The following is a 14,556-nucleotide window of genomic DNA, read 5'->3' as shown; positions in this document are numbered from 1 at the left end:
TAAAATCCCTTTGTATGTAATGGAATGCTCCATTCTCGGCGTGCATCATCGCTGATTGGTCCACAGCAGAAACGAAGGCCCATGTTAAGTATATAAAATGACAGAGGAGCCTGTTTGGCGCCGAGGAGCATCAGAAGATGGCGAGTGAGAAAGTGTCAGTGGGGGTTGCAGTTGAGGAGAAGATGTCAGTGGGGGTTGCGGGTGAGGAGAAGGTGTCAGTGGGGGTTGCAGCTATGGAGACAAAGACGGAGACGGAGACAGAGTCAGAGATGGTGCTGGAAGGGACAAAAAATGTTGGAAAAGTTAAGGTGGGGGATGGAGATACTCAAGAAGCGCAAAGAGCAAATCCAATGAGCCCAAGAGAGGTGGAGATGATGGTAAAAGTACTGGACCAGGACGACAACGACATTAAAAAAGGTCAGTAGCACATGTAGTGTACCTGCTAGAAGGACTTTATTTCATTCTAGTGTCACATAAAGCAATGTAAACTATTTTGTAACCTAATTTTTTTTATGTCAGAACGAAGAATTAACGGTGTGAAGACCTGTTCAGATACCACTGATACCACTAATGTTACACCTGTTATCAAACAAGAAAAAATTGAAAAAGAAAAATATACTAAAGAAGTTCTTCACGAAGGTATTTCAGTGAACATGTGTAGACAACTAAATGCTTTGGGCACATACCTGTACCGTTATAATAACCAAAATGGCGCCTGTTTTCCAGAATGCTCAGAGGTTAAGCCCGCTATTATTGCGATTTCGCCACAGAGACCAAAATATAAACTGATCTCGAGCAGTGTGAAAGGTGAGAAAATGAGAGTATTTATGTCGTTGAATATAAATTACAGATTAGAAAGTTAAATGGTAAACATTTTTTTATTTCCTTGTATCGTAGATAAAGAAATCAAAGGGAACAGAAACCCAAGCGACATCAAGACCTGTTCTGCCACAAACCAGTAGCACCTTTAAAAATACTAAATACTAAAAATAATACTCTGCAGTACTCTGCGCTCTGATTGGTATGGGTGCGCTCACTTCTCATGCGGATCTTTCTGACAGCTGTGTGTGTTAAAATTTTTGTACCTTTTTCCTGCAATAAAAATGTTGTTTGAACACTGTGTGGTTTATTCTGGGTACTTCACAATTATAAGTTAATAAGGGTTAATATAACTTTAATAGGTTATAAAGGTATAAGTGTATAAAGAGTAAATATGAATACATTGCCGACATAGACGCAAAGGGTAATAACCCACGTGCTTTATACAAGTGTAATGGTCTGCAGCCAGACAGGTGCAATATACATCGATACAAAACACAAGCCTGTGATGTTCGGATTCCGCACCACGTGGGACTGGGACAGACATCAAAAAATTTACATACACATGCCCCCCAGGTCGAGGAAGTATCGGAGGATTGTCGTGGATCGGTCGGAAGTTTATACACACTACACAGCGGAAACGAGATTGGAACGAAAATATTAAACGGTACGACCAACCAAATGAGGCGACAATCGTCCATTTGGGAAGACTTTCGACCATCGTATCACTGCACACACTGAACGAGCGGTCGTATGTCGGCTGTTTGAGACGATTATTGGACGAAAACAGTGTAGTGTGTACCCAGCTTTACAATGCAAGGGGTGCAAATAAGTATTCTGTTTTGCACATAAGTTAAATACTGTCTGTTTTTTCATGTAGCACACAAATACTTGATAGCTTATTTGTACACTGAAATTTAAAGTTGATATTTGTGTGCTACATGAAAAAACAGTCAGTAATTAACTTATGTGTAAAACAGAATACTAATTTGCACCCCTTGCATTGTAACATGTTTTTTTCCAGGAGACTGAAATAAGAAGTATCTTCAGTTAAGATCCTTAATTAATCAGGCCCAAGATAAAGATTTGTTGAAATAATAATATTCTACCTTTAAAAGGATGGAGGTTTTTTAAATGGGTTAACAAGTTTAAACTGCCTTTAACAATATAGTAAAATGAAAGTGAGAATCATTATGGAACAATACAGAGATAATATATGTGCTGTTTGGTTAATAGGTTGATTAATCCACAAGTTAGTATTACCACTGCATAGTATTTTAATGGTTTTACTGTGTAAACAAGTAAGAGACAATTCATTGTAAAAAATATTAAACTTGGTTACCAGACACTCCTCCAGTTGCATAGACTGCCATAGTGACCGCCAACGCAAAGCCAATATTATTGGTCAGGTGCCCTCCAGCGGCTCCATTGCTGAGAACAGATGAGGCAATGCATCCACAGCCTAAAGTCTGGATATAAAAGTAAATGAGATATTAACCAATAAGGATTTAATCATATGTTGCTAGCATTTTATCAGGCTTCATTCTAAAAATACTTTGGCAATGGATATTTCAGAAGTGATGTTTATGTTGTAATGTATTTGAGCAGCTATGACCATTCTGTCACATACAATGTGAATGAACACACACTCTATATATATATATATATATATATTTATATATATATATATATACATATATATATATATATATATATATATATATATATATATGGATGAACTCTATATAGCTAGAATGGTGTTGCAGGAGTTAGCATTGCTGCCTCACAGCATTGGGTTCATGAGCTTGATTCAAAACAAGGCCCTATCTGTGTAAAGTTTGTATGGTCTCCCTCTGTTTGTGAGGGTTTCCTCCTGGTGCTCTGGTTTCCTCCCACACTCCAAAAACATACTGGCAGGTTAATAAATATGGTTAACTGGCTTCTGACAAAAATGGAGTCAAGTGTATGTAGTAAGGAATTTAGATTGACAGCTCCAATTGGACAGGACTAACGTGAATGATTACATATTATCTGTACAGTGCATTGTAATATGACTGGCACTATATAAATAAATGATACTAATGTTAAAGGACAACTTATCCTAGTTTTGTATTTTACCCTTGCAATTGCATAGTGCACATTTTGGGAGATAGAGTGCGACTTTCATAGCTTGTTTGAGCATTCACTATAGCACCACTGTGTTTGTTTGTTTTTTGTCTAATGACCCCCTTGTGCCCTTCCTAAATTATCCTATTCATCATATTTATGTGTGATGCCCCACCCACAATACAATGTGTTGGGGGCAGAGCGTAGATATAGGGGCAGATGTCATACTATTATGGGATTGAAAATGACAGACTACAGGCAAAATGGAGGCAGTTACAAACCCATAAATTGCTTCATAGATTGAACAAGAAAACAAAACCATGTAGCATATGTATTTGTACTAGGCTTAATTGAGCACACATTTGAGGTACTATGCCTTTAAATAGAGAAGTAATAATAATAATAATAATAATAATAATAATAACAATAATAAAAGATCTATGTTTTTCATCTTTAAAAATAAATTGTCCTCTTCTCAGATCTAACAAAAATTGAAAATGGCTGTTCCCAATAGTTTCAATTCAAACAAATATAATTAGGTTATAACTGTAAGCTTGACAAAAGCTTTGTGACAGAAAAAATCTGTTTTTCTCAGGGGTTCCTAAACTTTATAAGTTTTCATAGATGACTGTGTCTTGTAAAACATGATTTTTTATATATTTTGTCACATAGATGAAGTGGAAGAATTCAGGTATATAGAAAATTACATGTAGTGGGTTTTGTGAACACAGTAAAATGAAACGAAATAAAAAAGCATGAAAAGTACATAATTATTTTTATCATTCTGCTGACTCACTGTGTCATATAAATTATTACTGAAGACACGGGTGTAATAAAAATAATTACAACATATTTATGATTTATGACTGCAACCATCATTGCATTTTTTATACAAATATATTTAGTAAGTTATAATTTGTAGTTGACTGATTATGAACAAATGAATAATACAACTACTTTATTAAGCTGAAGAATTGCAACACAATTCAACCTTGAATATATCAGTAGCAGAAAAAGTAGGTTCTATGTCATGTTTCTTTATAGGCAGTTTGTTGTCATTAGAGTTTTGTATATGTAAAGAAATAGTTAATATAATCATTTCGGGGTTTTTTTGAGAATGTTATTGGTGGTTTGTTGTATAAACAGGAATATTGGTTATTATAAATGTTTATCTTGTTTACTCAACACGACTTAATAAATCTGATGTATCAGCATTCATGTCATCTCACAGAAACCACCAGACACTTTATATAATCGCTATAGTCACTGCAGCCATCATATTATTTCATCTGATTTATAAACAGAATTTTGTGTTTTCTTTAATTTCTAGTTTGTTTGGTTGGCTTGTCATCTGCTCAATGTAAAGAACATTATGCATATTAACATGTGCTAGCTGCGCTAAATTAGTGTGTCAGAGAACAATTGTGCATCATGATACTAGGCTGGAGGTGTCAAAGAAATTTTGGGTAACAGATGAAAATTTTAAATAAGATGAAAATATAGAAAGAGGATTAACTACGTTTTAATTGTATACGACACACAATAAGTAAAATAACTTTAGTATTCATTTCAAACACAGCTATTCATGATTCTGATTTTATTTCTTCTAATATTTTAACATTGGTGTGCCGAAAGAAATTAAATATGTGGCATTTATGTTGGTAGGTATGTCTCAACACCAAAAAGGTTAGGATCCAATTTGCTAAATTCCCAGAATAAATCTAAACAATAAATGTGTTTCTGTAGTGGTGAATTAGATGTCTCTATTATACACTTCATAATGGGCAACGAAAAGGCAATATAATCCAACAAAGAATACGTACTCTGTTTCTAATATACCGGGGGGTCCATAAGTGTGGAAACACCCTTCTAAAATGGAAATGAGTAAGGAAATGCTAATCCAGTGTCAATGTGGTGGAAAACTTTTTAGGGTATGTGGCCAGATCATATGTGTAGACATTGGATTAATATTTCTTACTCATTTCCCCACCATATGTACATATATATATAGAATGGGGAAGATTTATATGATTTTAACCGTGGACTAATAGTTGGTGCTGGGGGAGGGGGGAGCGCTCAGGTGGGGGGGGGGGCTTGAGTATCTCAGAAACTGCTGATCTCCAGGAATTTTCATGCATGATAGTCTCTAGAGTTTACATAGTATGGTGTGCAAAACTAAAAAACATCCAGTGGGTTCTGTGAGCGAAAGCGCCTTGCTAATGAGAGAGGTCAGAGGAGAATGGCCAAACTGGTTCAAGCTGACAGGCGTAACTCAAGTATCTATATGTTACAACAGTGGTATGCAGAAGAGCATCTCTAAGAGCACAGCACATTGAACCTTAAAGTGGATGGTCTACAGCACCAGAAGACCACACTGGTTTCACTTGTGCCAGCTAAGAACATGAAACTGTGTTTACAGTGGGCACTGGCTTACCAAACTGGACAGTTAAAGATGATAAAACACATTGCCTGGTCTGAAGAATCTCTTTTTGCTGTAATATGCAGATGGTAGGGTCAAAATTTTGTGCAAAGAACATGAATCCATTAATGCATATGGCCTTGTGTCAACGGTGCAGACTGGTGGTGGTGTAATGGTACGGGGAATGTTTTCTTTGTGCACATTAGGCCCTTTAATACCACTTGAGCATTGTTTAAATACTACAGCCTACCTGAGTATTGTTGCTGACCATGTACATCCCTTTTTTGCCACAGTCTCTCCAACTTTTAATGGCTACTTCCAGCAGCATAATGCACCATGTCACAAAGCAAATGTCATTTCAAGCTGGTTCCACGACCATGACAATGATTTTAGTGTACTCCAATGGCTTTTACAGTTATCAGATCTCAATCCAATAGAATACCTTTTGATTGTGGTGGAACTGGAGATATTTGCAACATGACTGTGCCACCGATAAATCTGCAGCAACTGCGTAGAGCTATCATGTCAACATGAACCAGAATCTCAACATGAAAGGAATGCACCTTGTTAAATCCGTGTGTTTTCTTGGGATGAGCTCTAAAACCTGTTATGAAGGTGTGCTCTCTGTGCAAGACAGAAATTAGACACATTTGTGCAAATTGAAGTGTACTGTGTACCCATATATTTTACTGCTGGTAAACAACCTTTTAGTGTTATGTATGAAAAAGGTGCAAAGCGCTAGTTCTTAAAGGATAACTAGAACACTACATCACAGTTTTGGGTGAAGTGCAGTAATTAAGCTACAATACATAGTATTACTAATCAGTTTTGCATTGTTCTTCCGATCAAGCCTTAATGGTTGACGCTATATTGCGACCAACTGGCCTGTTTCAAATACGCAACTATGTTGTGGATGCTTCTCCCCTGCAAACTTTCCAATTGCACACAAATGCGCGAGCCCTTAGAAGCATGCATGGAAGCAGCACTGGACCATTGGAAACAGCAGAGAACCCATCAGATCAAAGAAGTACTCTGCAACACCAGTAGGATATTTTAACTTAACATGGGACTGTACCCAAAACAAATTTTCACATTTTATGTGGAGTTTTGATATGACAATGCCTGAAATGTGTCGCTGCTATTAAAACATAACACTTTTATTTTTTTTTGGGGGTTTCCATTATCTGTTCTAACAAGACTAATAAAGGATGATAAAACAAACAATACATGTTATTTTTATATAAAATGTCAACCTAATATTAAACTAATATGTTTTATACAGCTCTTCTTGTTGAATAAGAATGGCAATCCTATGCCAAATGTGTTTGTACAGTAGTGCAAATGTATGATAATGCTAAGAAAGAACTCTCAACTGTCAGCTGTAGCCTGTGGTTCCAGTGATGAGGCCAGAAAGCATTTAATTGGATTCCTGGCCATAGTATTGGTGCCCAGAACGTTCTGTGGAGGTGTCATGAACCGAGTGTATGAAGCGGTGAGCCCCGGCAAATGCTGCAGCCGGGCGCATGCGCTAAATGTTCTAGCCTGCGGGCTAATTGATTAAGTTTTGCCTCATTGGTTAGTCCCACTCTGTCAATCATTACAGGGCTAAGCCCTGATTGGCCCATGTCAGTATATAAGGCAGGGAGGACTTAGCCTCCCTGCCGGTTATAGCGTCCTAGTGTGATACTTGTGCTGACCTGCTTTATATTTCTGCTGTATTTCTGTTGTGACCCTTTTGCCTGTTTACTGGACCTTGCCTTATTGCCTGTGACCCTGACCTTTTGGCCCATACCTTGGATTCTGCTGATCTGCTCGTGACCCCGATCTTTGGCGTGTTTTCTGACTATTCTTCCCTGCAAGTGACCCCTGACCCTGGCTTTTGTCTGACCATCCATTACCATCTGTGCTGTCTCCAGGCCTGCGCTGCGGTTAGTATAACAAACCTGCACTACTTTGGAGTTAAGTCGGCTGCTATAGGCGAAGACCTCCGCCAGTCTGTTCTGCGGGTTCGTTATCTGACCACTAGCAGCCTAACAATATTAATTCAAGAGCCTTCTCTTTTATACAAGAAATCATTACATTACATATCAAACATTACTAAAATGTAGGACTCATACACACAGTGTGTTTTCCTGCACCCATGATATGTTCACTCTGAGCTGGTTTAACCTTTTGTTGAATATCCAGCTCAACTGTCACTGCAAATAAGGTTCATTGAACCATATGAGGAATTTGCAAACAGAAGCATTCAAAATGAATTCAGAAAGGATCATAGAAGACAGACAATAGGACATGCTGCATCCAGATCTGTCCAGTGTTCACTATGAAAGCTAGTGAGCACTTTCCTTATAGAGTTCTTTGAGCCTCATTTACAGTGCTGGTTGGATTGCAGTCACCAATGCAGCTGAATGAATGAATGCAGCTCAACGTGAATGAACTACAGACACAGAATAAACACGTGTGTACGAGACCTTAGTCTGCACACGTTGGCCTAACATCTGATAGGTGAACTTAAATATAAATAAAATTGTTTGTCAGAACTTGTTTGAATTTCCTCATGAGCAGAGGCATTCAGGGCACATTTCAACAAGCTTTGGCAAAAGGTTTATTCTTGTGAAAGAGAGCATAAGTCACTTGGGGGTTGTCTAAAATCTACAAAACATTTTAAGTGAATTAGACATCTTTTTCGTGTAGAATGTACTAAAACACACATTTCTGCTTAATTCATTTCATAATCATGAATGTATGCTTATTATGTATACATTTATAAACAATTGTTGCCGAGGCATAAAAACAGATAGCTGTTTACAGCCCCTTGTGCAGTTTTATGCCTTTAAGTAAAAAGTGCCAACCTGGCAGAAATACTTCTCTATGAAATAGGGAAAGTTACAAAACTGAAAATTCACATGACTAAAAATGTGTCCAAAACAAAAGTGTAGAGTTCAACCCAGCAAATATCTGATAAAAAACAGTCAAAGTAAAGAAAAAACAGTCAAAGTAAATAATAGTGCTGGGTGAGAGATGCATAAATCCATATTTTTTAATCATTAACCCCTCTGGATTTCATTTTAGTTGGAAAAAAAATAGAAATTTGTCATATTTGAGCAGGACTTTTAAAATATGTATTTTAGAATTAATAATGACAGAATAATGGCATCTGGATAAACATACAGCTCTAAATGTACATAAGATAATGTGCATGGGTTTCAGAATTTACAGCAATCTGTAGGCCCTCAAAGGGTGATACCCATAGCATTGTAGTCCATAGAGCTAGATATGTTATTCCTCATAAAACACGAGTATTTCACTTATACACTGAGGCAATGACTTTCACTGATTCAATTCACTGATTCACTCACGTGATGACATAATTACTTACAATTTACACCAATATTTATTACAGGAGATTATATAGGGGTTAATTAACTTATGCTTGTAAATGAAAGTATGCTACAAGCTACTAAGTGCCACTATGTGTCCATATAAAAACAGAAGGCCATGTGACTGCTTTCATCCTGCTAGAATATCTTGGATATGTATTTCAATATCTGCATCATCTACAATCAGGTGTATAGTATTCCTTATCATAAGAAATTGGTGATGTCATCTCTGCATAGTTATAAGCGATGACAATGCCACACAATTATATATGTTGTTATATATAAACATGTATACATGGGTATATTAAACAGTGAGCTATGGTGTCAGTGTTCAATAGGAAATACTGTGTTTTGTACGAAATAATGCACAATAACATAAATGATTCCATTTCTGTGACCAGCATAAATGCAGCGTGGCTTTCTGTGACCTGTATAGCGCAATTGATCAGTGACCCGGTGCCTTTATATAGCCTCAGAGCTCCTCTGTGAATTCTAATATACTTAAAATGTACATTATTTCATATATTATTATATATAATGCACATGTTGCCCTAAAGAACTCAATAAATATATAACTACAAACTACAGGAGTTTAAGCATGTATTAGCATCATCATTGTTATTATTATTATATTAATGTTTTGTACAGTATGTTATCACAGTGTTCACTTTACTTTTGTATGATACTTATATTAAAGTCAATTGTGTATTATACAGTATCTATATAAATAAAGAGAATAATTATACTAAAGCAAAGTGAAAACAGTTGAACTCCACATAAAGACTTTGTAAAGAGCACACATCAGCACAGTCACACAGGAAAACAGCTGACACTTACTATCAATAAACATGTGCCGAAAAATTCAGACAGAGTTTCTTTAGCCAGGCTGTTCCTCAGAGCTATTTTGTCTAAACAGCTCCTGTTTTCCGTCAGGTCTATGGTGCTGTACTTGCTGCTTCTCCTGCTCTTGTTGTTGTCAGTTTCAGACATCTTCTGCAGATTTTGGCTCCCCATTCAAACCTTAAGCCACATTGGAAAGAGTGCACTCGGTACATCAGCACCACTGAAAGGACTGATTCATATACTGCCAAAAAGTTCCATGGCTGCAATCATTGGCTGGATAAAACTACGCAAAAAAAACAACCCAGCTCATCCTAAAAGTTTTCCACATGATTTCGTTTTTTTAAATGTGCATTTCTAAAATATCTTTCTGTGTTAAATGTGCAATGTTCTTATTGAAAGGTATAATAGAGCTGAGACCACACCTATATTTATTATACCTTCTTTCAGCACTGGTAATAATAATTTTTGGCTTTGGGTATTTATGAATGTGGTGATGTGTATTAAGTGGAGAGTTCCTATGTACAGTCTGTTATAGATAGATGTGTATATAGGAACTTTTTAATCTTGGACTAGGTTAATCATTACCCCTATCCACAGTTTTTTGTAAGGCATGTCTTGAGATATGGAACATGTGAACGCATTTGGTACTATATAATCAAAGATAAATATAGCAACTTGTCATCTGAAAATACTTAAAATAGTCTTTTATTTTACATTAGAAAGAAACATACATGTCAGTGTACATTTCCGTCATTTTCAAGTTTCTACAAATGGCATTGTTTTGTGACCAGCAAGATACTTTGTGACAGTTGGGCTGAAATATAGTTTGATAGTCTAAAAAAAAATTAAAGGCCATTTTGGACACATTGTGAACAGTTAAAGAAAATTTAACAGATGACAACAATGAACAGATCTACTTTATAAAATATGTTTTATATCTGTACTACATATTCTTAAATATTATTTGTTATTGATTCACTGGAAATAGAACCATTGGCCCAATATCTGGAATCATTGTATAAACTAAACTGCAGAGATTATAAACTGAATTATCTATACATTGAGTAGCACTTTTCAAATGTTATCGATAACTCAATTAGTGACAGCATCGGAATTGTAGATAATGCTATATTAAAACAGTTATAAAAGTACAAACAGTGTAAGTGATTCAAAAAAGATAATGGTAGAGGCAAAATATTTAACTGACTGCCAGATAGGGTGAAATATCCATTGTACCCAGGGAGCCATTCACTACATCCCCAGGGCTGTTTCTTGCAGCTGATTTTTGGGGCTCTGTGGTTTATCTTGCAACTTTGGCTGTGTGATGCTGTGAAGGAGTGTGTGAATGGGAGGAACAATAAAAAGTCACAATCTTTCATACCATAGAGATTAAGGCTTCTAACTGTCTCTCCCACTCAGCCCCCTGCTCAGCAGTTGTTTAAAGGTGATGAGTATAAATAACTCCCATGGTTATCTGAGAGTGCAGCTTAATACACTGCATGGTAGTGGACGCTAGATATGCTGTCTGGTTGTTATGAGGAAATGCAACACTACTTGGGTTTTAATGCCAGACGTTGTCACTGGTGTTTCAAGAAGGGTTCACCACCTAAAGAACTTCCAGTCAGTTGCGGTCTGGTAGTTGGCAACAGACTGTTATTGAAAGGGTTCAAATGAGGCTTCATAGTACTAGATGGGTAATCTATAAATTTAAGTGTAGTGATGAAAGAGGTTTATCAGAAATGACAACTGTCATGTTTCCCTCATGTCAGCAAAAAGAGTGTGGATGCAGTAGTCTAAGGAACACAAACAATAGGATTTCATAGATAGTACTTGGTCTGATGAATCTTCATTTCTACTAGTCAATTTGAATTGAGAGCCAGCATATGCAGGGTGGTGCCCCACCCATGCTTCTTCTTACCTTTGCAGACAGGAGGTGGGGGCAACATCCTCAGACATCATAGCCAAGTGCCACACTCCCATCGTAACACGAACATGGAGGAGTAGCATTTTATATATTCCTCCCAGCTGCTGCAAATTGCATATGTTTATTACAAGAAATGAATAAACTAATTGACTATGCTGTTGTTAGGCTAGCGTCCCAAATATAAACTCCTAGAACAGGCAGTAGAGGTCTTTGCCTATAGCAGCCGCCTTTCCCATAGCGCAAGTATTGGTCACAGGTACTCAGATGCACTCAAGTCTTTAACTCTAAGTAGTAGGAGCTTATATTTGGTGAGTTTATTGTGTGTGGTAGGAGGATACCTGGAGACAGGACTGAGTCCGGGATGGTGCAAGACAACTGGTGGACAAGCAGAATCCAGTAAGCAGACAGAAGTCAGGGCAACAAGTGTTCAAGCAAAATCCAGTAAACAGGCAAATATCACAACAGAAGGTAATCCAATGGAAACTGAGAGTCTCAGGAATGAACAGGTGCAGATTAGCACACAGGGCTCTAAAGCTATAACCGGCAGGGAGGCTAAGCCTTCTCTGCCTTAAAGAATACTATTGTCCAATGAGAATGCAGTCATTCACCTGCATCTAATCAGCCTCAGAAGGCTGTGGTTGGCCAGGTGAAACTGCACGTGTGCCTGGCTGTTTGACAGATCGCTGGGCGGGGCGGCAAAGGAGAGAGAGATTCCCGGCTGTTGCCCAGGCAACCAGGATGCTCAGAGCAGAAGCGATGTCTCGGTTGCCTAGGCAGCAGCCGAGACGCTGCAAGACAGAGACGGGCTGTCGGGAGCAGCGCGGCGGCCAGTGACAGATGTTTGGTGTTCTTAAATGGTAAATTATATTCAGGACACAGGAGCTAGAGAGAACTAGCAAGGATTGAAGATTACAAAGGGTTAATTAGAATCAGTCAGGTTTAGAGGGAACTCAGAGAAGGTACTAACAGAGCCAAAGGTCAAGGACCAGAACAGTGTTAGGACTTTGTTCTTATTCTGCATTTGGCCTGCAAAACCTCTGTACTACCAGAGCCCTCATCATTTGATCTGGATCAGAACACCTGCGTCTGGCCTTTTTAAAACTGACTTCTCCTACAGACTAGATGCCAGTTAGTTTGTCTTTGCTGCTGGTTTTTGTGATACTCATATTTGGATCCTGACTTTTCCCTGGCAATTGACTCATGCTTTTATCCATCGTCATGCACCTCCTTTTGAATACCATGGCTTCATTTGACCTTGCTCCTGCTTACTCCCTAGTATATTGTGAATCTCTGGGTTCTGACATCTGGCTTGCCTAAACCTTTTGCCCGATTCTCCCGTGGATCATCCAGTGCCTCGTGCCTCCTGGTTAACCTGTGTCTCGTACCTCCTGATTAAACCTGGTAATCTGAATCTGCACTTGACCTATTGTGCCTAGTGACCAGCTCATCTGCTAATCCTGGTAACCAGCATTATCAAGTACTTTTGCTCCTGTTTGCAATATATCTAACCAGCGTTATCAAGTACTTTTGTTCCTGTCTGCAAATATATCTTACCAGCATTACCTGTTGTACCTATGGACTCATGTTAGCTTCATTACCATTGACTGCATTTGGTTATATTCTGTGTGACCAGTGCTCAAAATAAAGACAATCTGTTTGCATTTACAATTATTCTCCATGATTTTCATACTAGGAATCCATAATAAAATGTAAACTTGCCCACAGGTCAGATCCTGACAGAGGATAAATAACTAGACAAAGGCACATCAGGTTAACAGAAAGATAGATGCAAAGAGAACAAACACTGACGCCAGGTAGGGAAGAGTTCGTCACTGACACCACTAAGTGTGCTTCTGTCTACACCTAGTGTCAGAGGAATACAGTAGGCCTGGTAAGAGCAGCAGAAGGGTGCAGGATTCCTGGAGTGCTCTGAGAGATTCCTCCACCTAAAAATATTTTTTTGGGGGAGTCTGGTGATGTGTGTCATTGTATTCTGATTAGAGCAGGGTTCTGAATAATTGCAACGCTACGGGGGATCAGCACATACTCAGTGAAGCCCCAAATGGGTTTCACTTGCGCATGTGCAAGCTCCGGCAAAGGGTAACTGGAGATTCCAGTGCTGGCCTTGCCTACAGCAACCACTTTTCCTATCACGAGGGCATTCCCTCGTGATAGGATGCTTCCATGGCTTAAGCTCTGGACATCTCTCGTGACTTTTAACCATATCACTTGCACCAGCGATAGGGCAGGTGTAAGTGCCAAATAATAGTGACCACATATGCATGCCAGAACATGTGTTATCATTTAAAAGCAACTGTAAAAAAATTTTTTATGTACAGTAGGCATTAATATTTTTCTGATAAATGTATTTTATGTCAAAAGAAAATTAAAAAAAACAAACATTTTTTTCCAATGCATTTTTATTAATGATTAGTTTATTAACAGGTGTAAATGTATTTAATATTTTTTTACTGTGTGTTTTGATGGGACTTCTTATTGCACATTTGCATTATGCATATCCTGCAGTGTGTTGTGTCTGTCTGCATGCAGCAAGTGTAGAGCATACTTAGATCCAAATTCAAATGGAAACGTTTCTTCACATCCGCTTATGGGGGTATTCAATTGGCGGCGGGATCACCGAAAATCCTGCGCTCAAAGAATATTACCGTTAAAACGGTAATTACACGCTGGATTTCAGCTCGCAGCTCCCTGAGCTGAAATCCAGCGAGTAAATTACCGTATTAATGGTATTTACGCACAGAATTACCGTATTATTGGTAATATTCTTTGAGCGCGGGATTTTCGGCGATCCTGCCGTCAATTGAATACCCCCCTATATGTGCTTGCAATTTCTGTCCATTTTAGAAATAAGGCAAATTGGGCCTGATTCATTAAGGAAGGGAAAGAAAAAATTTACTAACTTTTCACATTGGCAAAATCATGTTGCCTTTGGAGGGGGAGGTAAATTTAAAATGTGGGGACAGATTTATAGTTGGGGTAGGGCATGTACTAGATTAACTTTAAATTTCAGTGTACAAATAAAGTTATCTAGTATTTGTGCGCTA

The 14,556-nt window shown here is 38.0% G+C and overlaps 1 protein-coding gene across 1 annotated transcript in view; it reads right to left on the bottom strand.

Annotated features, from left to right (window-relative positions):
• The window catches only part of AQP9 (aquaporin 9), a 39,161-nt gene extending 29,258 nt beyond the window's left edge, over nucleotides 1–9,903 (bottom strand). The window contains exons 1-2 of the mRNA XM_075208062.1: nucleotides 9,562–9,903; nucleotides 2,162–2,288 (exon numbers count right to left, since the gene is read on the bottom strand). Coding sequence (XP_075064163.1) covers nucleotides 2,162–2,288; nucleotides 9,562–9,738 — 304 coding nt within the window. The 5' untranslated portion in view covers nucleotides 9,739–9,903. The remainder of the gene's footprint in view (nucleotides 1–2,161; nucleotides 2,289–9,561) is intronic.
• Between the last annotated feature and the right edge of the window lie 4,653 nt (nucleotides 9,904–14,556).

Source organism: Mixophyes fleayi, chromosome 4 (assembly GCF_038048845.1).
Source record: "Mixophyes fleayi isolate aMixFle1 chromosome 4, aMixFle1.hap1, whole genome shotgun sequence".
NCBI classification, from domain to species: domain Eukaryota; kingdom Metazoa; phylum Chordata; class Amphibia; order Anura; family Limnodynastidae; genus Mixophyes; species Mixophyes fleayi.
This window is presented reverse-complemented; position numbering and strand designations above follow the sequence as displayed.